The sequence below is a fragment of the Bubalus bubalis genome, chromosome 1 (genome assembly GCF_019923935.1).
Source record: "Bubalus bubalis isolate 160015118507 breed Murrah chromosome 1, NDDB_SH_1, whole genome shotgun sequence".
NCBI classification, from domain to species: domain Eukaryota; kingdom Metazoa; phylum Chordata; class Mammalia; order Artiodactyla; family Bovidae; genus Bubalus; species Bubalus bubalis.
Window position 1 is genome coordinate 25,422,358 of NC_059157.1, and position 27,593 is coordinate 25,449,950.

At 35.8% G+C, this 27,593-nt stretch overlaps 1 protein-coding gene across 3 annotated transcripts in view; it reads left to right on the forward strand.

The window, feature by feature from the left end:
• Positions 1–27,593, forward strand: part of MICU3 (mitochondrial calcium uptake family member 3) — an 81,926-nt gene that overhangs the window by 20,625 nt on the left and 33,708 nt on the right. For 2 of the 3 annotated variants that reach the window (XM_025279275.3, XM_025279283.3), the window contains exons 2-5: positions 8,144–8,297; positions 12,051–12,082; positions 21,207–21,285; positions 24,756–24,803. In XM_025279275.3, coding sequence (XP_025135060.1) covers positions 8,144–8,297; positions 12,051–12,082; positions 21,207–21,285; positions 24,756–24,803 — 313 coding nt within the window. The remainder of the gene's footprint in view (positions 1–8,143; positions 8,298–12,050; positions 12,083–21,206; positions 21,286–24,755; positions 24,804–27,593) is intronic. The other variant, XM_025279286.3, reaches the window with a different exon arrangement.

Here is a 27,593-nt window from a genome sequence, read left to right on the forward strand (position 1 = left end):
CTTTTCCTCTTTGGAACCAGTCTGTTGTTCCATGTCCAGTTCTAACTGTTGCTTCCTGACCTGCATATAGGTTTCTCAAGAGGCAGGTCAGGTGGTCTGGTATTCCCATCTCTTTCAGAATTTTCCACAGTTGATTGTGATCCACACAGTCAAAGGCTTTGGCATAGTCAATAAAGCAGAAATAGATGGTTTTCTGGAACTCTCTTGCTTTTTCCACGATCCAGCGGATGTTGGCAATTTGATCTCTGGTTCCTCTGCCTTTTCTAAAACAAGCTTGAACATCTGGAAGTTCACGGTTCACGTATTGTTGAAGCCTGGCTTGGAGAATTTTGAGCATTACTTTACTAGCGTGTGAGATGAGTGCAGTTGTGTGGTAGTTTGAGCATTCTTTGGCATTGCCTTTCTTTAGGATTGGAATGAAAACTGACCTTTTCCAGTCCTGTGGCCACTGCTGAGTTTTCCAAGTTTGCTGGCATATTGAGTGCAGCACTTTCACAGCATCATCTTTCAGGATTTGAAAGAGCTCCACTGGAATTCCATCAGCTCCACTAGCTTTGTTCGTAGTGATGCTTTCTAAGGCTCACTTGACTTCACATTCCAGGATGTTTGGCTCTAGGTGAGTGATCACACCGTCATGATTATCTTGGTCGTGAAGATCTTTTTTGCACAGTTCTTCTGTGTATTCTTGCCACCTTTTAATATCTTCTGCTTCTGTTAGGTTCATACCATTTCTGTCCTTTATCGAGCCCATCTTTGCATGAAATCTTCCTTTGGTATCTCTAATTTTCCTGAAGAGATCTCTAGTCTTTCCCATTCTGTTGTTTTCCTTTATTTGCTTGCATTGAATGCTGAGGAAGGAAAAGAGAGTTATCAACTGGGTTTTTTAATAGTATGTTTAACTTTTAAGGGACTCCTTATTTAACAATTACAGTAAGTCTTACAACCATATTCAGTCATTCATTTATTCAGCAAATATTTGAGAGCTTGCTCAAAGCCAGAAACTCTTCTAGGCACTGGGGAAGCAAAAGTGTACCACTCAGACAAAAATTCCTGCCTTCATGGAATTTATATTATCACAGAATGCTGGAGATGGAAATTTTGGATTTGTCAATATATTTATAATCTGTAAAGGCTAGATGAGATGATTAAGGAAGTAAGTATAGATTCAAAAAAGAGAGGAAGTCCAAGGACTGGCCTAGGGCAGTATCAACAAAAGTACCAAAAAGGAACTGCCTAGGTAATAGGAGGGAAATGAGGAATGGGTGGACTTAGGCAGGAAAAATTGTTGCAAGGAAAAGAGAGTTATCAACTGGGTCAGATGCTGTAAGTTGAATTGACTGAGAATTGACCTCTGGATTTAGCAACATGGAGGTCATCAGTGACCTTGACAAGCAGTATTAGCGGAGTGGTGAAGGGGAGAACTTGCTGAAACAGAGGAAATCCGCTGTGACAAGCTGGATGGAGAGGTGGGTCGGAAAGCTTCCAAAATGGGAGAAATGTGTGTGCGCTGAAGGGAAGCACTCAGTGGGAGTGGAAGAGGCGAAAACAGTGAGGTAGGAAAGGCAGGGGAGGTCACTGCTGGAGCAAGGCCCTAGGAAGAGGCTAGGTGTACATATGAAACTATTGTGATTACTAACACCTCAGAGATACGTTCACCTACTGTCCTATCAAATAATGAGATGATATATGTGAAGGTACTTTGTAAACTTATAAAGAATCCTGTAATGTAAGCTTATGTAACAGTGCAAGTGGAGACTTTAAAATAAGTGGTCAGTTACTTTTTTTTCCCAGTGTGATCTCAGCCAGGGAAGTGCTTCTTGACTGATCTTTAGTTGTGTATATTTCCAAATGGACATATTTACCAAGCATCAAAACATTTCCCTTAGAGGACTTTGGGATTTTCCCACACTGAGAACTTGATGTTTAACCTTTCGACCACCCAACAAGCAAAGAAAATGTTACCCCTTTTATCTTCTTAGAAGCTTTTAAATCAGCCTGAAGCCATTTGAGAAAGCCAAATGTAATACTTCCATGAACATCATTTTAGCTAGAATAAAAATAGATGTGAATAGAATCTCATGCACATCTCATAAGATTCTTGCCCAGAAAATATAAAATAAAGATATAAATTCAAATGATATTTGCTTTTTAATGTTTTATAAAAATGTTGGTACATTTGCCAATATCAGGTAGGGCCTCATACCAAATGATCACCATCCTACATGAAATCAAATGCATGTTTTAATCATTCTTTACTTTAAAAAATTAGTACTGATTTGATTTCATAAAACATTTAAAAAATAAACTACTAAGCATGGGTAATTGAAATAATTTTACTCAGTACAAATGGTTTTTATTTTTCCTTCTTCCATCCTTTCTTCTCGGGTCTCCATTTCTCAGCTGCTAAAAGGTAATGCATTTTATGGTGTTTAGATAATTGATATAATTGTTTCAAGTTATCTTTTTAGGTTATTATCAGCTTGTAGGCATCAGTTTCTCTAATTGTTAAGTAGTGAATCCTTTATCTGGCGTTTAATCTTACCTCCTTGGGAAAACCAGACCTTACTACAGAGTAAATTTTCAAATTGCTGACCTGAAGTAATATGAGCCGGTGCCTTGGCAGTGAACCTTTGCTTTCTGTTATTCACAGGAAGGATAATGATGTGGCCTGAAGGCCCTTGTTTCAGTACCTTAAGAAGTAACATCCAAGTACTAGTTGCAAAGGTCTGAGGTTGGAAATTCCAGAGAAAATAATTGCATTGACACAGTATTTTTTATTTCTTTTGGGAAGATGAGGTAATTAAAAATGTAACTTTTATCATTTCTATTGTTTCTTAAACCACTTGTCTTACTTATGTTGGCATGACTTAGAGGATCCACAGTTACCTGAAAATGATCATTATTTATTTTTATGACTAAATTATAGCTGTTATTTTACAGGTGTGTTTGAAAATTTTATTTCCATATATATATATATATACAGACACATGTATATGTTCTATTTTTGTAAGTAACAAGACTGAGATTATAGAACTCGAATGTAGAATGTTTTATAATTTCTCAGTAAAATAAAAGATAGCATTTTTTTTTAGAGCTAGAAGAAGATTCCCTAAACATTTTCAGCAAACTTGAAAAGAATTTTAAGCAAATCCCATGAAATAATTTCCTAAAATGTGTAAAATGCAATTTCCCAGCAGCTGTAAAATGAAAAGGCAGTTTTGAAAAAAATTCAAATTGTTTATACAATTTTTAAAGGTTACACTCCATTTACTGTTACAGCAAAATATTGGCTGTGTTCCTTGTGTTGTGTTGCATTGTGCATCCTTGTAACCTGTCTTATATCCAAGAGTTTGTATCTCACACTCTAGCACCTCTCTACTGTGCCTCCCTTCCCTCTCCCCACTGGTAACCACTAGTTTGTACTCTATATCTGTGAGTCTGCTGCTTTTTTGTTATAGTCAAGTCATCCTAAATTGCACCAAAACTCAGTGTACTCCCAAAGTATCAATGGAATTTTAAAAACAGAACCTGATAGATTAATTTCAAATCTCACATAGAAGAAAAGATTGCATATCAGTCAGCAAAAATATTTTTAAAAGCTTGACAGTCATATGGAGTCTTGCTTTACCTAAAGTCAAAAACATGATCAAAAGCTATAGCAATTAAAGCATTATGGTATTTGAGTATGAAGAGACAAATCAGTCAGTAGAAGTGAACAGAAAGTATAAAAACCGACCCAAGTATTGATTTTCTGTTTTGCTCTCTATCCCATTAGATCCTCCAGCCAGATGAGCCCTGTCCTACCAGCTCATAATACCTAGAATGCTCTAGGATCAGGCCAGTTTAGTGTGATGGGGTGAGAAAATTGTTTTTTGCTTACTACCAATCTATGGTTCATTAGAGCAGTGCCAACTTCATGGCAAAAAGATGGGGGAAAGTGAAAACAGTGACAGATTTTATTTTCTAGGGCTCCAAAATCACTGCAGATGGTGACTGCAGCCATGAAATTAAAAGACATTTGCTCTTTGGAAGAAAAGCTATGACAAACCTAGACAGAGTAATTAAAAACAGAGACATCACTTTGCCAACAAAGGTCCGTCTAGTCAAAGCTATGGTTTTTCCAGTAGTCATGTACGGATGTGAGAGTTGGACCATAAGGAAGGCTGAATGACAAATAATTGTTGCTTTCAAATTGTGGTGCTGGAGAAGACTCTTGAGAGTCCCTTGGACTGCAAGGAGATCCAGCCAGTCCATCGTAAAGGAAATCAACCCTGAATATTCATTGGAAGGACTGATGCTGAAGCTGAAGCTCCAATACTTTCGCCACCTGATGCCAAGAACTGACTCACTGGAAAAGATCCTGATGCTGGGAAAGATTGAGGGCAGGACAAGAAGGAGGTGGCAGAGCATGAGATGGTTGGATTGCATCACCGACTCAATGGACATGAGTTTGGAGCAAGCTCCAGGAGATGGTGAAGGACAGGAAACCCTGTCACGCTGCAGTCCAGGAGGTGGCAAAGAGTTGGACACAACTTAGTGACTGAACAACAACAATGTGTATTATTACACCATGTGATTTATCACACTAAATTGAGCAGAGGCAATGGAGGAACCTACACAACTGCAGTAGCTGGAGGCCCTTTTAAGCACTCAGGCTCTGGTTATCTTTTTTATATGTAAATCATATTCTTCCCCTTTAGGATATATATATATATATATATATATGCCATATATATGTATACCAAATATGTGTGTGTGTGTATATATATCCCTTTTAGGGATAGAAATACATATTTATAAATATATGTATTTGTGGCACAAACCGTTCCCAAACTCCTCCCCACACCTTCTCTTAAGGTGATAAATAGACCAGTAGGCACCTAGTGCCATTATCAAAAATGACGGGTACTTCTGCTAAGGCAAGAAGAGGTAGAACTCATGCATACAGTGATGTTTTAATGAAAACCTTTAACTCAGATTTCTTCTGAAACTGTTTCTTATGTTCAAAGAATACAAATTGTTCCACAATTCCACGTGTTTTTTTCTTTCTTTCTCTCAACATAGGATAGAATAGAGGCGAAAACCACAGGCCATGACTAAAATTTTAGGGAAGTAGTGATTGCTTAAACAAAGGTAGTAGCAGTGGGTGGATGTGAGAAATTAGAGGGAGAACAACAGGCTTTGTTAATTGATTGTTGGTAGAAGTTAAGGAAAAGGAGGATTTGTCAGCATCAGTTCCTAGGTAGATCAAATTGCCAGCTGCAGCAGGCAGGCAGGCTTGGTGTGCTGGGACCAGGCCTAAGGAGGGATAGTTTGATGAGAAAGCAACAGGAACCTCATGAGCAGTAGTGGCAGCACCAGGTAAGGGCGGAAGTCACACATAAAGTTCATGTTAGGTTACAGGAAATAGGCAAAAATTGTGGTTCTGGGTGTTAGATTGAAGCATGACTTCAGATTATGGTGCAGAAGCAGTGAGTGCCCCACATCGAGTGGTCCTCTAGGAAATTCACTGGAGATGAGTCATGGTTGATAGGGGCCACCTCGACCCAAGGAAATGGCTTAGCAAGAAGAAAACAGGAGAATAAACTATGGTCACAGATAAGATTGGTTCCCCTGCCCAGAGAGGAAGAAAAAGCCCCTGAGATATAGATGTAGAAGGGGACTTAAGATGGTAGATGGACCCCTGAGGAGTATTCAGGGAAATTATTGCTCATTATTGACACTGAGTGATTGAGTGACTCCTTACCTATGTGCACTTCAGTCGCTCAGTCATGTCTGACTCTTGCAACCCCATAGACTGTAACCTGCCAGGTTCCTCTGTCCGTGGGATTCTCCAGGCAAGAATACCAGAGTGGGTTGTCATTTCCTTCTCCAGGGGATCTTCCCAACCCAGGGATTGAACCTAGGTCTCGTGCATTGCTGTCAGACTTTACTGACTGAGCTATGAGGGAAGCCCTCCTTACCCATGGTAGAGCCCAGATAACTTTCCAATACATGGATTATCTGACTTTGCTATTAATAAACTGCTGAGCTATCTTATCTCTGTTACCAAGTTGCTTTGTCTTTCTAAAGTACCATTTTCTTTCTGTCATTACTTCACTTAAGAATCTCCTAAGGCCATTTTTGTTTTCTGTCAGATTAAATCCCGGTCCTTTAGTCTTTCACTCAGAAATTGTTAACAGTTTACCTACACTTTTCCATGAATGCAAAACTTTTGTTGCAGGAAGATGATTTCCACCTTCACATATGCTGTGTAAACCTAGAATGCTCATATCTCTTCCTGACATTAAAATTCATATGTTGTTCTTCCTGTGCTTAGTTGCTCAGTCATGTCCAACTCTTTGGAATCCCATGGACTGTAGCCTGCCAGGGCTTCTCTGTCCAAGGGATTCTCCAGCCAAGAATACTGAAGTGGGTTGCCATGCTCTCCAAGTGATCCTCCCAATCCAGGGATCAAATCCTGGTCTCCCGCATTGCAGGCAGACTCTTTACTGTCTGAGCCACCAGGGAAGTCTTCTTACTAACCTCAGTCTATTGTGCTTTTCTTCTGTTTACTCTGACTTTCTTTTCCATGTTTGTACCTTTGTCCCTCCAACTAGCATTTTGTCCACCTATATAGATCGTATATTCTTTAAGGGCTGAGACTAGATTCTACCTGTTGTACAGGCCATTTAAAAAAGGCATTTAAAAAATTTTTTATTTGACTATTTCCATTATGTTTTTAAAAGTCTTAGTCTTCAGAGTAGTAGAAAAGATTAATAATTTGCCTAGCTTTTCATTTAATAAGGTGTAACTTAGAAATATAAAATGTATTTTCCTTACTGAAAGTTCTTATGGTCTGTTTTGATACAACTTCTCAAAATAGTGGATGTTTAAATAATTTTAAGTTTGTACACAGTTTGGAATGACTTAGAAGAGGCAATAAGGAGATTAAGTTTGTCATCCTAAAGAATAATTTTTTTCTGATATAAAATGTTTTGTGTGAAATGTGTGAAGGTATAATTTTATATTGTTGATAGCCATGTAAATTGCCATAAGCTTCCCGGAAGTATCTCGATAATGTGTATGAAATGACTGTTTGACCAATTAAGTTTAGTCCCAGGAATTAATCCCAAGGAACTATTTATAGATACATCTAAATATTTTCAAGGCTGGCCATTATGTTAATAACATTGTTTTATAGTAGTGAAGTACTATGAATTACCTAAATATTCAACCATGTGGAATTCATTAATTTAGTTAGGCAACAAACATTTACTATGTAATATTGCATTGTTACTAAAACTAGACTAGTGCCATGGAAAAATGATATATTAATTAGTAAAAAGAATCAGATAACCAGACAGTATAGTATAACCCTGATTTTTTTGGCAAAAAACTCATAAACAATTACAAGTTTTTAAATTCTGTCTTCTGAATTATATACAGTAGCTATGCATTGCTTTTGGAATCAGGAAGAAAAACATTAACAGTTTTGTTACAGTTCAAAGAAAATAAATAATAGAAATTGTTTATCTATCTACAAGGAAAGATTTTAAAAATTAAGGAAAACAAAAGAGATTCCCTTCTCCCCATACACACAACACTCCTCATTCTGCTTATCTTAACTTTGGGTAGAATTCAGAGTGATCATTGGTGGTAACTCTACCCTAGTGATCTAGAGTTAGCGACTTTAGCACAAATCTAAACTCTGCCATTAAATGGTTTCCTTAGCTGTTGCCATGAACAGCTTGTCAGGGTTTCCCTTTCTTCTTTTAGAAGATTAATAGACTACAGTGAAAAGAGTTCTAATTAAATAAGTAGGCCTATATAGAGAGTACATAGTAGGCATTCAGCAAGTGTTGGTGTTCCTTCTGAAGAAACTACTAGCTCAGAAATTTAACGTTCTCCGAGACTGAAACTAAAGAAAGAAATCACAAGTTCAAAGAGCCAGTGTAAAGTCTTCAGAATCTGAATGATAGTCATAGTAGGATCTTCTGAGCGTTAATTCATTTTATTCATGTGGATATTTGTTTATGATTATGTATTTTCACCTTTTTTCTTTTGCTCTGTTAATTCCCTCTCAACATAATTGAAGACATGTATCTTCTAGAAGGAAGTGTCGCTTCACACAGTCCAGACTTATTTGCCTTCTTAACTTCAGGTTGCTGTTGGCAGAACAGAAGTTGAAGACCTGGACCTCTATGCTACATCTCGGGAAAGGCGATTTCGTTTGTTTGCTTCTATAGAATGTGAAGGGCAGTTGTTCATGACTCCATATGATTTTATTTTGGCTGTTACAACAGATGAGCCCAAAAGTAAGTATACTTCTCAAGTTTATCTCAACAATGTTATAACATTTTTTCTTATCTCTATTTTTTAAAATTGTAGAGCAGTGTAAGTTTTTCAGAACAACTAACCAAGTAATGTAGTACTTCAAAAGATATGATGTTGTGATACTATGTATCAAAAGATATAATGACTAATACTTCTTATAAACCCCTACTATTATCTTTTCTTTTCAGAAATTTCATTTGTTCCCTCTTTCTCAGTACATCAGACTAAACACCCACCTTATTTTTAATATTCTTGATAAAGGTTCTTATTCTGCCAAATCAATTCTTATATCCAGCCTGGACAGAAAAACTCAGAGAACTGGCTTTGCAGTTAGACTTGGACAAGAATTCTTCCTGTATCTTTTCTGAATATGTCATGGTTCCTACAGTGTAAATGTAGATTGATTGTTTCTCACTTTTCCATGTGTTAGGGCAGTGGTTCTCAAACTTTTTGGCATTATGTACATTCTTACAAAGTCACTTTAATGTCTGACTTAATAGAAGACATCTGGATTCTTATATCTGCCTTTGTGTTCAATTTGTTGCAGTGTTTGTTTTCAGAAAGTATTGACAAATGAACAAAATCTGCCTAACAGATATTGAAGGAGGAAAAGGGAAGGGTATTACAAAAGCCTTTTCAAATAATCATAGATATTCTTCTTTGGTATTATATCAATACTTGGCTGCTGGTAGTTTCTTAAAGTTTAGTTGCAATGTGGACTCTGACATTTTTGTCATCTGTTTTGTTAAAATCCATTGGCCTACATTGCATATTTGAATGGCTCTTTTTTCTTTACATTAATATAATTTTGTACTATCAGCTGGAAAATATTGATTCATTAAATTACATCGATCTGTCAAATATTGCCATATTTCATTGTACAATGTTTTTTAAAAATCACATTCACTAATACCATCAGAATCTTATCAGAAAAGTCTTTGCTTGTTGGAAAGCTGTCAAATGCATGGTATATACAAGCTTTCCAAAATTTTAATTTTCACTTGAAATCTCAGATGTTATTATTGACAACACATATTGTCAGGTGTTTTCTTTAAGCAAGAAACTCAGATTAACATTAGCTTATTTTTTATATTTAATTATTTTTTATTTTGTATTGGGGTATAACCGATTCACAATGTTGTGATGGGGTGGATAGTAAAGGGCCTCAGCCATACATATACATGTATCCATTCTCCCCCAAACTCCCCTCCCATCCAGGCTGACATATAACATTGAACAGAGTTCCAGGTGTTATACATAGGACCTTGTTGATTATCCATTTTAAACAGAACAACAGTCTGTATAGACAACCGTAAGTTCATTCCCTAAGTCTGTGAGTCTCTTTTTGTTTTATAAGTAGTTCATTTGTATCATTTCTTTTTAGATTCCAAATATAAAAGATGTCATATGTCATATGATATTTTTCCTTCTCTGTCAACATCAGTTAATTTCTAATCAGTACTTCTAAGCTGTAATTAAGAATGATAACTAAAGATCAAGATATTTGTAAAAAGTTTTTTTTAAAGTATAGGGCTTTAAAAAGAAATATTTACCTCTAAAAAGAAAATATGCTTCAGAGATGGAATATTAAATCATATACATATCAAAGTAGCATATTAAAATTAGACAGACTTGTGTTTAGACCTTGGCATTTTTTATGAGCTTTGAGAACCTGAGTAAGTTATTTAGTCTTCTGTTTCTTCATTTATAAAAGTGAAAGTAACAAAGTCTTAGGAGGTTTTTTGAGGATTGAATGATATCACTTATGTTTAGTGTAATACCAGTATACAGTAGGCACTTAATAAGCTTTGCTAGGTGTCATTGTTATCATCATCATTATCACTTGAATTCAGGACCATTATTTTTTAAAATCCTTAATTTTATGGCAACATTAACAGGAAAATGCTATGCCATGTAAACACTTGCTTAATAATTATAATTCAAATAAATGTTAATTGAGATTATACATCAGATCACTGATTATAACTTTATGTTTGAAATCAAGAAAATTTATTTTACCTACTTATATAGAACCTAAAAGGTAAAATTTCCATCTAGAACTAAAATAAGTAATTATTTTCATGTAGCTTCAAGTACTTTTTAATTTTAAAGAATTTATTGTTTAAAAAGTTCAGACTTAAAAGTATTAAAAATATAATGAACATCAACCTATAGCCTAAGAAATAAAATATGTCCAAAAGAATGAAGTTTCTCTTTACCTTATATATGCAGTAACTTCATTTGAAATAAAGAATTTAGAAAATCAGAAAATCCTTTGAAGAACAATCTTAATGGCTCTTTAGTTTTATTTTTAAAAAAGCCAGTAATACTGAACATGATGACATATCCGGCAGAATGAATATGTCTTTTGTGAATAATTTACCCTGGAAATCTCATAAACCCTACAAAACTCAAGAGTGTCTAACTTCCTCTTCTGATAAATACCTTCTGAACATTGCATAAGAGCATATGCATGTACTTTTGTACCATTTACTTTTCTTCCTTTCTTACTGCTATATTTCAAAAGCAACAGAATAATAAAATTATTTACATTGTTATGTTCACTATGTAAACGAAGATGTCTTTGCAGTGAATGTATAAAGTATTATAATTAAGGTTAAATGCTGAAGTCTACCTTATAGACCTGTGATTTTAATCACTTGATTACAGGGTTCCATATTAACTATCTTAGGTAAAGAAAGGATGTTGTTACTGCATAGAGAAGAAAACTATCTTCATAGGAATCAGTTTGCTAAATTTTAGAATATAGTTCTTCCCTTGTGATCTTAAAATGACTTATTACATTGCTTAAAAGAGAGAAAAGTACATAGCAAAAAATGCCTATCTTATAATCTTGAATTTGATATATTATTTATATTAACTGTGGTTAATTATATAAAAAAACCCACATGACCATGGAGAAAAAATATTACTTGTCATTATTGTGCTGTAGCTGAAATAGTTAATATTTACTAGTTGCTAACACAGCTGTATTATAGGACTTAATCACATCCAAACCTGGAGATAATTCTTGAACAGGCATTATATATTCACAGTGTTCAAATCTGAGCAAAGTAACAACACTGTTGACGGTATTTATTTTAATATTATAAGACTTACAGTGTGTGAGGTCTTCAGGGATGTGAGGAGAAATCAGAAAGAGAAAGTGACCTCCGGTATTTTATTCAACTGTAACATTCTTAGAGAAGAGTGGAGAACAGGCTGAGTCTTTCTAGAACATCACCTGTTCTCTCCTTCATCTCTTTTTATCTTTGCCCTGTCCTTCCCATTCACTGTAGAGAAAGCCAACCTTCAAATTGTAATCAGAGATATTAATACAGCAGAGATCACGGGTAACACCTTAAAATTATAATTTCTCTATTATTTTATATTCTAACAACATTTAATGAGTATCATTATTTGTGTTTTAAGCCCATAGGATATTTAACTTGGAGTAAGTTAATTTACTTTGTAAATCTAGAAGTCCCCAAAGTGAGATGATGATTATGGAAAATATGTTTTCTACTCCACTGATATTATTATGAATAGTTTATAGTACATGAGACAAATACAAAATGTATAACATACATAGGTCCACATCTTGAGGTTAAAAAAAACTTTGCCTTTTAGATATAAAAGTCAGTGTCATGAGTTATGATGTAGATGGTTACTGGATTTTTATATACATTACATGAAGTATTTATTATCCACTTTTTTATGTTTGTTTTTTATAGTTGCTAAAACATGGAAGTCACTTTCCAAGCAGGTAAGTTAAAGCTCTTGCTATACATATGCATGCACCCAATTAAATGTGTGTGTGTATAGATATATATATATATACACACACACACATATATATATGTTTATGATGCATACATTGTGATATGTACATGTATAAATATACATAAAGCTAAACTCAAAGGAGATTATTGGCAAATTTTGCTAAATTAAATATTAAAAATTTTGGCACACAAAAGGCAGTGTCAACAATGTTAAAAGAGGTATGACATGTGGGAGAATATGCTTGCAACCTATGAACAGAAAAGGCTAAGTATCTTATAATTATATAGAAGTCCTGTAAATCAACATAAAAAAGATAATAAGAAAATAATGGATGGACATAGCCAGAGAGGCCAATAAATGTATGTAATCAGGGATATGCAAACCTAACCAGTAATCAGGGATATGCAAGTTAAACCAATTATATGATACTGTTTTACACCCATCAAGTAGTCAGCTTCCAGAAATCTAACAATACCAGTAATTATCAAGGATAGAAAGGAGGAACCAGGTGAGAATGGAAATTGGTATTTTCTCTTTTGAGAGAAATTTGGCAATATCTTATGCATATCAAAAATTCTACTTCTAGATATGAGAAACATTTGCATGCTTATACCAGGAGTCCTGAAAAAATCAGAAACAATATAAATGTCAATTAGTAGAAGATTAATAAAAGAATGTGAAGTAGGCATATGAAGGACAAATGAAGAAGAGCTAAAATGAATAATACATAAGACCTATGTTTATCAACATGAATAGGCCTAAAAACATAGGGTTGAATAAAGCACATTGTAAAATAATATAAACTGATTTTTCTTAACGTGCAAAGACCTTTTCAGGGCATCCATAAAGTCAAGACTATCTTCATAATGAACAGAGAAGTTGCTTGTTCTGTTACTCTCATTCTCTCACAAGGGTACAGTGGAGTTTTCTAGAGGCTTCATGATGAGTGATGACATCATCACTCTGAGAGATAATAGAATATGTGCTTATGTATTTTTGTGTTTTAAAAATATATCATTTCTTGGGAATATATCGTTTCCCTGGTGGCACAGTGGTTAGGGTGCTTCCTTGGTAGTTCAGTTGGTAAAGAATCCACCTGCAATGCAGGAGACCCGGGTTTGATCGCTGAGTCAGGAAGATTCCCTGGAGGAGGAAATGGCAACCCACTCTAATATTCTTGCCTGGGAAATCCAATGGACAGATGAGCCTGACAGGCTAAATCCATGGGGTCACAAAGAGTCGGACACGACTTAGCGACTAAACTCCCACCACCACAGTGGTTAGGACTCAGCACTTTCACTGCTGAGGTTGCAGTTCAATCCCTGGTCAGGAAACTAAGATTCCACAAGCTATGGGGTGTGACCAATAAGAAAAGTATCATTTCTATTTCCACATGCATTAAATATAATTAAATATAATTCACATAAGCAATATCTCTTCTGGGTTCACAGGTTTTAAGAATATAAAAAGTTACTCAGAACTGCTGTGTAGCCATTAAAATGAAAATGAAGAATGTTTGGCAGGAAAATATGATCATGCTTACAAAACTTTACATAGAAAATTATTCAATATTTGCAACAAGAATAACAAAAAATAAATAGATAAAGAATGAAATTAAAATGAGATTAAATAAAAATTTTAATTATGGTTAATCCCTGGATCACAATCTGTTTTTATTTTCTGCACTTCCTAATTTTCCTATAACATATATATTATTTACTTAAAAAATTGTACTCAAGAAAATTGTATAAATCCTTTAAAAGGCATCTGTCAGTTCAGTTCAGTTCAGTTGCTCAGTCGTGTCTGACTCTTTACGACCCCATGAATTGCAGCATGCCAGGCCTCCCTGTCCATCACCAACTCCCAGAGTTCACTCAGACTCACGTCCATCGAGTCGGTGATGCCATCCAGCCATCTCATCCTCTGTCGTCCCCTTCTGCTCCTGCCCCCAATCCCTCCCAGCATCAGAGTCTTTTCCAATGAGTCAGCTCTTCTCATGAGATGGCCAAAGTACTGGAGTTTCAGCTTTAGCATCATTCCTTCCAAAGAACACCCAGGACTGATCTCCTTTAGGATGGACTCGTTGGATCTCCTTGCAGTCCAAGGGACTCTCAAGAGTCTTCTCCAACACCACAGTTCAAAAGCATCAATTCTTCGGCGCTCAGCTTTCTTCACAGTCCAACTCTCACATCCATACATGACTGCTGGAGAAACCATAGCCTTGACTAGACGGACCTTTGTTGGCAAAATAATGTCTCTGCTTTTCACTATGCTATCTAGGTTGGTCATGGAACAACTGACTGGTTCCAAATAGGAAAAGGAGTACGTCAAGGCTGTATATTGTCACCCTGTTTATTTAACTTATATGCAGAGTACATCATAAGAAACACTGGGCTGGAATAAGCACAAGCTGGAATCAAGATTGCCGGGAGAAATATCAATAACGTCAGATATGCAGATGACACCACCCTTCTGGCAGAAAGTGAAGAGGAACTGAGGAGCCTCTTGATGAAAGTGAAAGAGGAGAGTGAAAAAGTTGGCTTAAAGCTCAACATTCAGAAAATGAAGATCATGGCATCTGGTCCCATCACTTCATGGGAAATAGATGGGGAAACAGTGGAAACAGTGTCAGACTATTTTTTTGGGCTCCAAAATCACTGCAGATGGTGATTGCAGCCATAAAATTAAAAGACACTTACTCCTTGGAAGGAAAGTTATGACCAACCTAGATAGCATATTCAAAAGCAGAGACATTACTTAGCCAACAAAGGTCTGTAATTCTAGGTAAATGAATTCAATCCAGCAAATATTTATTTAGTCCCTACTTGCAGTACTGCAATTTAATTCTGATACTGACCATCCAGAGTTAGCATCAGACCCCACAGATTTAAGGACCCAATCCCCCAAAAGATTGCCCTCATTTCAGATGCCAGCTGCATTTCAAGGGATCCCAGACCACCCACACTTCTGACCAAGTGGCTACAAATTCAGATAGTTCCCACAACTTCCCTCAAGTTTAATAATTTGTTAGACTGACTCATAGAACTCAGAAACATTCTACACTTCGATTTCCAATTTATAATTATCATTATAAGGGAACAAGTCAAGGCCAGGCAAATGGAGAGACACACGCAGCAAGGTGTAGGAGGGTTCGGAACACAGCTTCTGTGCTTTCTCCCTGAGGATCAGGGTATGGCCCCATTCTGGCACACCCATGTGTTTACAAACCTGAAAGCTCTGCTGAGCTTGGTGTCCAGAGTTTTTATTGGTGGTCTCATTGCATAGCTGCGCTTGATCAAATCATTGACCACACAAACGAATTCAATCTCCGTTCCTTCTCCTCTCCTCTTCCCTCCCCAGAGATCAGGCTAGCTCACACCCCCAACCCTTGAGTCATGGGGTTGTTTTTGAAGGTCAGCCCCGATCCTGATTCTTCTCCTCAGCATAAACTTTGGTGTGGTCTAAGGATATGGAGTCTTTCTCCCAGAAACCAGGGACAAAAGCCAATCAAATTCTCTGTCTTCAATACTACTGCCTTTAAGAGACTAAGATAGGCACTGGGAGTGGGGAGAGAGAGTCCGAGCCTGAGCGGAAATACAAATTTTAATAAAATTTAAAAGTCCCTAAAATTGATATGAAAGATCAATGTGTCAGTTGGATGATCTAGACCAGACAGAACTAAATTATTACAAAAATAAACTGCTTAGAGTGAGTAAAGATCTGGCCAGTCACTGATTAATTGTGTGATCCTGGGTGAGTTATTTATCTTCTTTAAGACACAGTAATATATGCATAATGAGAATTTTTAGAATTAAAAGAAGTGTGTATTAGGCCATTGCTAAGCACATAGAAGAAACTCAAATAAAAGGTAGCTCTGATTTTTTGGTCTTAAATTTTTGCTGAGTAGAAGAAATGGAGTTTAATACATGGAAAGAGTTCAAAGGGAGAAAGAGAGGTAATATCAATATAATAGAGACAGTATAAATGAAAGTGTATAAAGAATACTCAAAATACTTTTTATTTATTTATTTTTTAAATTTTATTTTATTTTTAAACTTTACATAATTGTATTAGTTTTGCCAAATATCAAAATGAATCCGCCACAGGTATACATGTGTTCCCCATCCTGAACCCTCCTCCCTCCTCCCTCCTCCCTCCCCATTCCATCCCTCTGGGTCGTCCCAGTGCACCAGCCCCAAGCATCCAGTATCGTGCATCGAACCTGGACTGGCGACTCGTTTCATACATGATATTTTACATGTTTCAATGCCATTCTCCCAAATCTTCCCACCCTCTCCCTCTCCCACAGAGTCCATAAGACTGTTCTATACATCAGTGTCTCTTTTGCTGTCTCGTACACAGGGTTATTGTTACCATCTTTCTAAATTCCATATATATGCGTTAGTATACTGTATTGGTGTTTTTCTTTCTGGCTTACTTCACTCTGTATAATAGGCTCCAGTTTCATCCACCTCATTAGAACTGATGCAAATGTATTCTTTTGAATGGCTGAGTAATACTCCATTGTGTATATGTACCACAGCTTGCTTATCCATTCATCTGCTGATGGACATCTAGGTTGCTTCCATGTCCTGGCTATTATAAAGAGTGCTGCGATGAACATTGGGGTACACATGTCTCTTTCCCTTCTGGTTTCCTCAGTGTGTATGCCCAGCAGTGGGATTGCTGGATCATAAGGCAGTTCTATTTCCAGTTTTTTAAGGAATCTCCACACTGTTCTCCATAGTGGCTGTACTAGTTTGCATTCCCACCAACAGTGCAAGAGGGTTCCCTTTTCTCCACACCCACTCCAGCATTTATTGCTTGTAGACTTTTGGATTGCAGCCATTTTGACTGGTGTGAAATGGTACCTCATAGTGGTTTTGATTTGCATTTCTCTGATAATGAGTGATGTTGAGCATCTTTTCATGTGTTTGTTAGCCATCTGTATGTCTTCTTTGGAGAAATGTCTATTTAGTTCTTTGGCCCATTTTTTGATTGGGTCATTTATTTTTCTGGAGTTGAGCTGTAGGAGTTGCTTGTATATTTTTGAGATTAGTTGTTTATCAGTTGCTTCATTTGCTATTATCTTCTCCCATTCTGAAGGCTGTCTTTTCACCTTGCTAATAGTTTCCTTTGATGTGCAGAAGCTTTTAAGGTTAATTAGGTCCCATTTGTTTATTTTTGCTTTTATTTCCAATATTCTGGGAGGTGGGTCATAGAGGATCCTGCTGTGATGTATGTCAGAGAGTGTTTTGCCTATGTTCTCCTCTAGGAGTTTTATAGTTTCTGGTCTTACGTTTAGATCTTTAATCCATTTTGAGTTTATTTTTGTGTATGGTGTTAGAAAGTGTTCTAGTTTCATTCTTTTACAAGTGGTTGACCAGATTTCCCAGCACCACTTGTTAAAGAGATTGTCTTTAATCCATTGTATATTCTTGCCTCCTTTGTCAAAGATAAGGTGTCTATATGTGCGTGGATTTATCTCTGGGCTTTCTATTTTGTTCCATTGATCTATATTTCTGTCTTTGTGCCAGTACCATACTGTCTTGATAACTGTGGCTTTGTAGTAGAGCCTGAAGTCAGGTAGGTTGATTCCTCCAGTTCCATTCTTCTTTCTCAAGATCGCTTTGGCTATTCGAGGTTTTTTGTATTTCCATACAAATTGTGAAATTATTTGTTCTAGCTCTGAAGAATGCTGTTGGTAGCTTGATAGGGATTGCATTGAATCTATAGATTGCTTTGGGTAGTATACTCATTTTCACTATATTGATTCTTCCAATCCATGAACATGGTATATTTCTCCATCTGTTAGTGTCCTCTTTGATTTCTTTCACCAGTGTTTTATAGTTTTCTATATATAGGTCTTTAGTTTCTTTAGGTAGGTATATTCCTCAGTATTTTATTCTTTCTGTTGCAATGGTGAATGGAATTGTTTCCTTAATTTCTCTTTCTGTTTTCTCATTATTAGTGTATAGGAATGCAAGGGATTTCTGTGTGTTGATTTTATATCCTGCAACTTTACTATAGTCATTGATTAGTTCTAGTAATTTTCTGGTGGAGTCTTTAGGGTTTTCTATGTAGAGGATCATGTCATCTGCAAACAGTGAGAGCTTTACTTCTTCTTTTCCAATTTGGATTCCTTTTATTTCTTTTTCTGCTCTGATTGCTGTGGCCAAAACTTCCAAAACTATGTTGAATAGTAATGGTGAAAGTGGGCACCCTTGTCTTGTTCCTGACTTTAGAGGAAATGCTTTCAATTTTTCACCATTGAGGATAATGTTTGCTGTGGGTTTGTCATATATAGCTTTTATTATATTGAGGTATGTTCCTTCTATTCCTGCTTTCTGGAGAGTTTTTATCATAAATGGATGTTGAATTTTGTCAAAGGCTTTCTCTGCATCTATTGAGATAATCATATGGTTTTTATTTTTCAATTTGTTAATGTGGTGTATTACATTGATTGATCAAAATACTTTTTAATCTCCTGTTTTAACAAAAATCTTTATGAATTTACTGTTGTTTAAACATTAAGCATCATTAGTTGTTGTGAATTCTGACCTCTGTGCCATTGCTATCCTAGTGAGACAGTACTCAGCATTGATGGCATCTGTTACCTGCCGTGCGGAAATAACGGTATGAAGTGAGAGCAAGGACTCACAGATGGACTTCAGGGCCTCTATAAATCCCCTAAAAATACCTCTCCTGCCTTTGGCATCCCAGAGATTCCCTATTTGATGAAAAAGATGGTTTATAAATGTCACAGGGCTTTTTAAGGTACAAGGACATTGGGAAAGGGGGGAAGATCCCTTGGAGGAGGGCACAGCAACCCACTCCAATATTCTTGCCTGAGAATCCCATGGATAGCATTTTGATATACATGGGCTATGGTCCACAGGGTCGCAAAGAATTGTACACGACTGAAGTGACTTAGGACACACATCAGAAAGGATTCGTCTAAAGTGTTTCTCAAACTTGTGTACATAAAAGTCATTCATAGATCTTGTTAAAAGTAGATTCTGGTTCGGTAGGTCTGGGATGGGATCTGAGATTGTGCATTTCTAACAAGCTGTCTGGCAAGGTAATGATGCCAGGGCCTTTTAGGGAACCACACTTGTAAGTAGCAAAAATCAGATCTGGAAAAGAGGCACTTGCTAGTGTTTGTTTTTCAGTGTGTTACTTAGCAGACTAATTTTTTTTTTTTATTTCAAATTATTTCAAGTTATCTCACCAAATCCTTAATAATTTTTCACAATTAACCTATTTATAATTTTCACTTAGCTGCTCTTAACACAAGTATGCACAATAAATACAAAATTGTTTTAGTATCCGAGCAATGAGTCAAATGTTTAAATTTTCCAAAATAGTCCCGCTTCTGCTTGGTTTAAAAAAAAAAAAAAGCTGACTAATCAGCAATTGGAGTGTGTATTCTTTACTGAATATTTAGGTTAAAATTAGGAAAAAATTGCAACAGTGACTGTAATAACTCAATAGCCTGTTTTCCCACTTCATCTGATATCATCATTCTTTAAGTCACTATAAAATACTCTTCATTCTTTCCCAGTATAATCTGTTGCCCAGTTGCTTCATCTACCCCAGAATTGCCTAAATCCAAATGGGCTACAGAAAACAGACAGTATGTGAAACCTGCTGATCATACCTGACCTGCATTAGGCGGGCACCATTTCTAGGGCTTCCATGGAACCATCCTTTTCTAACTGGCCCCAGAACTTAAATTCAGTGTTTTATCTTAATTAGATTATCATATATACACATTTATAATATATATATGTGGTGGTGCTGGTGCCCAGTCGTGTCCAACTCTTTGCAACCACATGGACTTTAGCCAGCCAGGCTCCTCTGTCCATGGGATTTTCCAGGCAAGAAAACTGGAATGCGTTGCCATTCCCTACTCCAGGGCAACTTCCCTACCCAGCAATCAAACCTGCGTCTTTTACATCTCCTGCATTGGCAGGTAGATTCGTTACCACAGGCGCCACCTAGGAAGCCCTGCAGTCCCTCACAAAAGAAAAGTGGGAAAAGAGAAATAAGTGAAACAAAATTGGTAAAGTGTTAATAGCTGCTAAAAGTAGGAAGTAATTATATTATTCTCTCATAATGTCCACAACACAAAGTTAAAAAAAAAACAAATGGTGTTGGTGTAAATTCAGTCTGTGCCTTATCTTACCGATGATTTTTTAGGAGGTAGTTAAGGTCCTCCCCTAAAGAAAAATCCAGTCATTCCACTTAGCCTAAAGAGGTGCTGCTGCTGCTGCTAAGTCACTTCAGTCGTGTCTGACTCTGTGTGACCCCATAGACGGCAGCCCACCAGGCTTCACCGTCCCTGGGATTCTCCAGGCAAGAACACTGGAGTGGGTTGCCATTTCCTTCTCCAATGCATGAAAGTGAAAAGTGAAAGGGAAGTCGCTCAGTTGTGTCTTAGTGACCCCATGGACTGCAGCCTACCAGGCTCTTCCGTCCATGGGATTTTCCAGGCAAGAGTACTGGAGTGGGTCGCCATTGCCTTCTCTGAGGAAGCCCTGCTGCTGCTAAGTCATTTCAGTCGTGTCCGACTCTTTGCGACCCCATAGATGGCCTCCTACCAGGCTCCTCTGTCCCTGGGATTCTCCAGGCAAGAACACTGGAGTGGGTTGCCATTTCCTTCTCCAGTGCATGAAAGTGAAAAGTAAAAGTGAAGTCGCTCAGCCATGTCCGACTCTTAGCAACCCCATGGACTGCAGCCTACCAGGCTCCTCTGTCCATGGGATTTTCCAGGCAAGAGTACTATATATCCCCAATTAATACATTTATCTGAAATTTTTGGTAGCTCTAATTGAATTTAATGTAGCATCTTTATCACTCATTTTTACTTTTACACTTTTGGTCATTGGGTTTTACTGTTGAATGGACCACAGAGATAGTAGTATAAATACTGCCATTATCTGAGGTCTTCTAAGCAGAGAATTTTTTTTGCATTGGCATTTAAATATTTTTGGTCTATTTTATAAATAGTGGCTTACCTGTTAATCAGTATAATGATATATACTATGTTATATATTATGTTATATGTGTTATGTTAATCAGTATAATGATACTTTATATAACAGGAATTAAATCAAATGCTATCAGAAACACCACCAGTTTGGAAAGGATCATCAAAGTTATTTCGAAATCTTAAAGAAAAAGGTAAGTTAACTTTAGTATTTATGTATTTTAGTACTGACACTGTATTGCTTATACTATTTATACATGTATATTTGCCTCATGCTTAAATAATTTTACAGTGTGTACAGAGAGAAAAAAACTAAAAAGAAAAATACCAAAATATTAATAATGAATGTTTCTTGATAGTGAGGTTAAGGTTACTTTATTTATGATACATTAGTCATATCTTCCAACAAAGTAAACTTTAACAGTTTAAAAAAACCCTTTTTTAACCATATTGAGAAGTATACATTATATCTACCTACAGAAAGCATTTTTCAGAAATACTAATTTCCAAATCTATTTTTTCTTCTTTCCGTTTACTTCCAATTACAGATTTTCTTAAATTTAATCAGTATGAAAAGCTTATTGGATATATCTTTTGGCTATACAATTTGAGCATTTTTTAAAGACAAAACTCACTGCAAAATCCAATTGTTTCAACTTACTGTATTACCCACATCTATATATATATAACTCATTACTTCATGTATGTCTTGCAATCAAATTATATAGCTGTTATTGCAGTTTTATTTTACAGTGTACTTTTTATAAATATTTATAGTAGAAACTAATCAATATAATTTCTTTTAATCTTAGCAAGGAATTTTTCTTAGAAATATATATTTTTATATTCAAATATAAGAATATACAAAATAAAAATATAAAGCAATTATATAAACTTACCTTTTTCTTTTCTATCACTTTTAACCAATACTGGTTTGAAAATAATATATTTAACATGAAGATAAATACTTTATAAGAGTAATTATAAGTCATATATGTTTATCTAAGTAGAATTAGAAATTCAAATTGCTTGTACCTACATCTCATGGACTCTGGATGGAGGAGACACCTAATCTTTAATTGTAGGCTTTTCATAACTAGGGTTTATACATCTTTGTGAAGTCTGGGCTACAATATCTTTAAAGTTCTTAGAAATTTTTTTCTGGAAGTTGTGTTAAAGATTGCCATTCAAATCTTAGAGTGGAATGATAGGATCAAGAAAGTTCAAAGCTCAGAAGAATGGGGTAAATTGGTGAATGTAAAAAGTATTTCCTTGATACCTCTCATGGGAAAATAAAATTGGATCAAATACAATCTAAGAAAGATAAATGGATGGAAGAAGGAAATTCTTTTTAGTTAAAGGGAGGCTTAAATCTGGAAGCTATAGGTTTAGGCAAGTCCTAATCCTACTTAAGTTGTATGCAGATTTGTATATTTTTTTCAGGGAAGGTAATGTATTCAATGCTATCCAATAGAACTGTCTACGGTGGCCGGAATGTCCATATCCCTAGAGTCCATAGCCTTGAGTCAGTTGTGGCTATGAAGAACCTGAAATGGTGCTACTGTATCTGAGGAATTGAATTTTAAATTTTATTTACTTTTAATTATTTCTAAATTTAAGTAGCCCTGTGTGGTCAGTGGCTACCCTGTAGAACAGTGCAGATCCATGTCATAGTGATGGGATTATCAAGGTAATCCATGTACCCAAGTTTTAGAACCATTGGGTTAGGTAAAGTAAAGAGTTACAGTCTTGTTTTTTAATAAAGAGATTAGGTGGAAGAGGAATCTTAAAGTTTTTAGAGCTGTTGAAGACTAACTTACAAAGAATTCTATCAGCTTAAAATACAACCCAGCAAGAAAATGTTAGATAGTTTTACAAAAATTTAATTGGTATGTAACATTTATGGAAACATGAATTACACAGACTTAGTTATAATAGCCAGCTGTAATGTATCAGGATATAGGAACTAAACAGTGTGGTGCTTTTAAAGGAACTTCCCTTAGAATTTTTTAAATTGAACTTTCAAAGGAAACCTAGTTGGCCATCTTTCTTATCCTCTTTTTCTAAAGATCACAAGTTTACTATTTGCTTAGCATTTACTGTTATTTTATTTTTGACTCTGGGTGACCTTAAAACAAATTGAAAGATTAGTCTATGATTCTCCATTTTAGTAATTAAAAGCATGAATCTACAGTTCATGTTTAGTAGTAGTTTCTCTTCTCCTTGACCATTTTTATTAAATTTTATCATGAGCTTCTCACTTTTTTTTCTCTGCTGTGGATGACACCACCTCAAAAACCAAAAACTCCTCAAAACAGCTCAAAAACTCCATATTTCCAACAAGTGTCTACTGTAGTACTCATGATCAAGATACCTACTGTTAAGTAATCCTTCACTGAGGGGACTTTTGACTTGATTACCAATTAAAAGATGTACAGCAGACATTGAACTTCTTTTCACTAACCGGCATCTCTTGTGTATTCCCCCACATCAGTTAGAACAACAGTCAATAAGACTGGATTGTGGAGCTACAGAGCCCATTTCCAATTTTTTTTTTTTTTTTGAGGGATCCCTATGGAATCTAGGTATTGTATCTTTATACACATTGACCATTCCAGAATCTTTCTCCCATAACATTCATGGCAATCAACCAGAACTATGTCTATAGGTCACAATATTCTAGTATAAACAAAAGACGGGAATGCTTTCAGGCCTCCTAGCTCGGTGCCTTCACCTCTCCTGACAGACCGCCTGACAGTGCCTCCTCTTCTCTTTGTTCTGTAACAAAGAGGATAGCCTCAAAGAGCATCAGGTAAAGTGGAGTTTTAAGGTTCACGATCTGATCATTTTTATACTGTTTTACCAAACATGAGAACTGTCTCGTATCTGGATAAGTATTATTGCCTTATTCCTGATTTTAATTTTCTCAGGATCTGCTTGGAAAATCAGTTAAGCCATTAATTCTAGTTTTGGGTGTTATCATTCAAAAGCAAGAATTTGAGTAACAGAATGTATATTTTTATTTACTTAACAAACTCCTTTTAAAGTTTATAATCATGAGATTACAGAGAACTCAGGATGCAATATGCAGAAAGTGTAAGCCATTTAATTAAAATTAAAATTTCTTAGACTTAATAGAAGCATGAAATGTGTCAAGAATAATGAATGATAACTTAAAGGCCAAAAAGTAATAGCTATAGAGTTGTATTTTTTGAATGCAATACAGCAGTCAAATCTCTAAGCAAGAATATCTAAATGTTTTATTCAAGGATGTCTAAGATGTCATTAAGCACTTCACAGAGTTAACCATTTTCAACCTTCTAATCTTTAATTAGATTCATATATTGAAAGCTCTAGCAACACGTTTAAAATTTACAGCTATATGTAAATATTAATAATTTTGCTTTTGTGTCAATATATCTGGAAGCATTAATGTGAATTTTGTTTCTAAGAGGCATATGAAACAAAGTAAAATTTATTTCTTGCTTCTTTTGCTCTGATCTTATGGTAATTGGTCTCATTTAAAACAATATTTAGCATCTTCTTTAAAGTCTGAATTTTTTGTAACTATTACTTACTGCTATTATAAGAATAATATTTTACTTGATAAATATGAAAGAGAAATATTTTATATATAGCATAACTAATACTATTTTTCTTCTAGGTGTGATTTCTTACACAGAGTATCTTTTTCTTTTATGTATTTTAACAAGTAAGTGTACTCCTTAAATCTATTTCTGGATGCAGTTTTCTTTCTCAAGCATAACCTTGGGAAATAAATCTTTTTTTAGATTCTCTTACTTTGAAAATCAGTTTAGTTCTATCCACGTTGTCTTGCAAAATTCATGTCTAAATGCCAGTGGAAAATGCTAAGAATAGTATTGTCAAGTGTCAAAACCATAAATATGATTACGGCTTATGGTATAGTAATAAAATGCTCATAAATTAAGAATTTAATATCCTACATCAATCCTTGTGGTTTAGTCTATGTGGAAGCCTAAAGGTAAGGACGGGTAATAATTTGTAAATTTTCTGCTACACTCATTCAAATCACATTTTCTGCAAGATTAGTGTGAAAGAATGAGTCTTTTAACTACTGAGTCTATCAGGAGACCCATCATACATCCTCCAACCGCTTCATTGTTCTCTTCTTTTCATATGCATCAATTCTTTTGAAATATATGAAGAGTTTACTAAAGCGTTCAGTTAAATTTCATTGCATTTAATGGGGGAACTTACACCCTCTAGTTCACTGTGCTCCAACCATCTATCTGACATTTTAAATCCCTGAAGTCTCATTTGTACTTTCTGTTCCTTCTACCATCAATGCTTTTCCTCAAGATCCTCCGAATAATAAAAATAATTCGGGTTTTCTTTGAAACATGAAAGCTTAGGGAAGCCCTACTTAACCACTCTCCTTAATATAGCTCCCTCTTCTACCTCTCCCTTTTTCTCCCTGTCCAGTGTTGTATTTTCTTCATAGCACAGAAACTATTTGAAAGTATTTGTTTATTGGTTTACATGTTTTTGTCTGTGTGGGTCCACAATAGCAAATATTTTATCTTTTTTGTTCATTTCTGTATTAAGAACAGTGTCAGGCGCATGGTAGCCTCTCAAAAACTAACTGGCAAATGAACACAAGAAAGTGACTATTGGAATTTCCAATTGTCGATATTTATGGAGATGTGTTGGAAAAAAGAACATCAATAAAACTGCATCATTAGAAACCAGCCTTAAAATTCCTGTACTTCTATGATTGGAAGATGACACAGCCACTGTTTTATTCTGAATTTAGTGATGGATAATGTTATGTTGGAGTTCTGTTACCGGAAGTTTGGGAAATGTGTTGTGTATGTGTGCACACATGCGTGTTTCAAAAATTACTGCCTTTTTTTTTTTTTTCCTTGCTTTTTTTCTCCTGGCTCAAAATCATTTAAAATGACTGAAGAAAAGTAAGTATTGTGCAGTTAATAATAGTACTGCCTGAGGACGTTCCAGACTGGAAAGCCATGGATTTTGAGTCCAGTCAAGGATGAATGCCACCATGGAAATTAGAGGAGTGGGTGCCAAGGAGTATCTCAGAGACTTTTTCCAAAGTTATCTTGTTAGCTAGAACAACTTTGGATGCAAAATTAGAAGTTACAAGTCTGAACCAGCATAGTGGTAGGTACAAGTAAAACAAAACTGGTGAGGAAAACCACATGTTGGGTTTGGACAGGATTGGTTTTAGCATGTTAGAAAAAATCCCATATAGTGATTTTTGCTTGCTACAGATAAGTTAGGATATTTGAGTGCTGTGACTCTTAACACACACACACACACAAAAAACCCAAAAAACATTATGGGTGTTATTTAATTATAATTTTTCAATTTAAACTCTTTTTCTAAGATGAGTTCTGAATTCCAAATGAAGTCACAGCACTCAAAGACCCTAACTTTTCTGTAATTATGGGTGTTGTTTGGGTCTTCCCTGGTAGCTCAGTGGGTAAAGAATTGGCTTGCAATGCAGGAGACCCCCGTTCAATTCCTGGGTCAGGAAGATCCTTTGGAAAAGGGATAGGCTACCCAATCCAGTATTCTTGGGCTTTCCTGGTGGGTCAGATGGTAAAGAATCTGCCTGCAATGTGAGAGACCTGGGTTCGATGCCTGGGTTGGGAAGATCCCCGCTGTGGGAGGGCATGTTAACCCACTCCCATATTCTTGCCTGGAGAATCTCCATGGGCAGAGGAGCCTGGCGGGTTATAGTCCATGGGGTCGAAAAGAGTCGGACACAACTGAATGACTAAGCACACAGGAAGTGAGCTAGATAACCCATGTTAGCTGTCTATGGTTTCCCGCCCCTCCACCTTTACTTTTTATTACTTTATTTTCCCTTCCAAACAATGCTTGTGAGGACTTCTTTCTGTGTGTATCTTCAAGATCTTTTTAAAGCTTAAAACTTGGTCATTGGAGATGGTGTAACTTTTTATTTCTTCCTCAAGTGAGTGAGAATGAAAGTAAGTTTAGATTCCTAAAATACATGCAAAAAATGAACTCGCATAAAACGCTTTCATTTCCATTATTTTCAGAGACAGCTATTACTGGTTAAGAAAGCAAGTCTATGTGCTTCGCTTTGCTGGGTTCACAATTTCAAAACACATAGTGGCAAGTGTACCTGTGGGAGGTCCCTTTTTAAACTTTTTGCCAGTCATCTCAAAAGAGGTCAAATGTTTTGAAAAAGGCATGTACACTGAGATCTGCTTTGAAGGATGCGTTCAAGTTTTCTTCTGTCCAAGCATTCTTCTTTTTGCTTTAGAAATGGAAGGAGAAGAGGTATTGAATCTTATTATAATTTTCATACAATTACAGCAGTTCATAGTGTATGAAAGTCTTTCTCAGAAAAGCAGTTTTTCCTTGTATTTGGGGGAAATAAGGAATTAATTATTCAAGTCCTTTTTATTTTATATTTCTGTATTTGAAGCCTCTGGAAGTTCAACCCCAAGTATGTAATCTCTCATGCCTG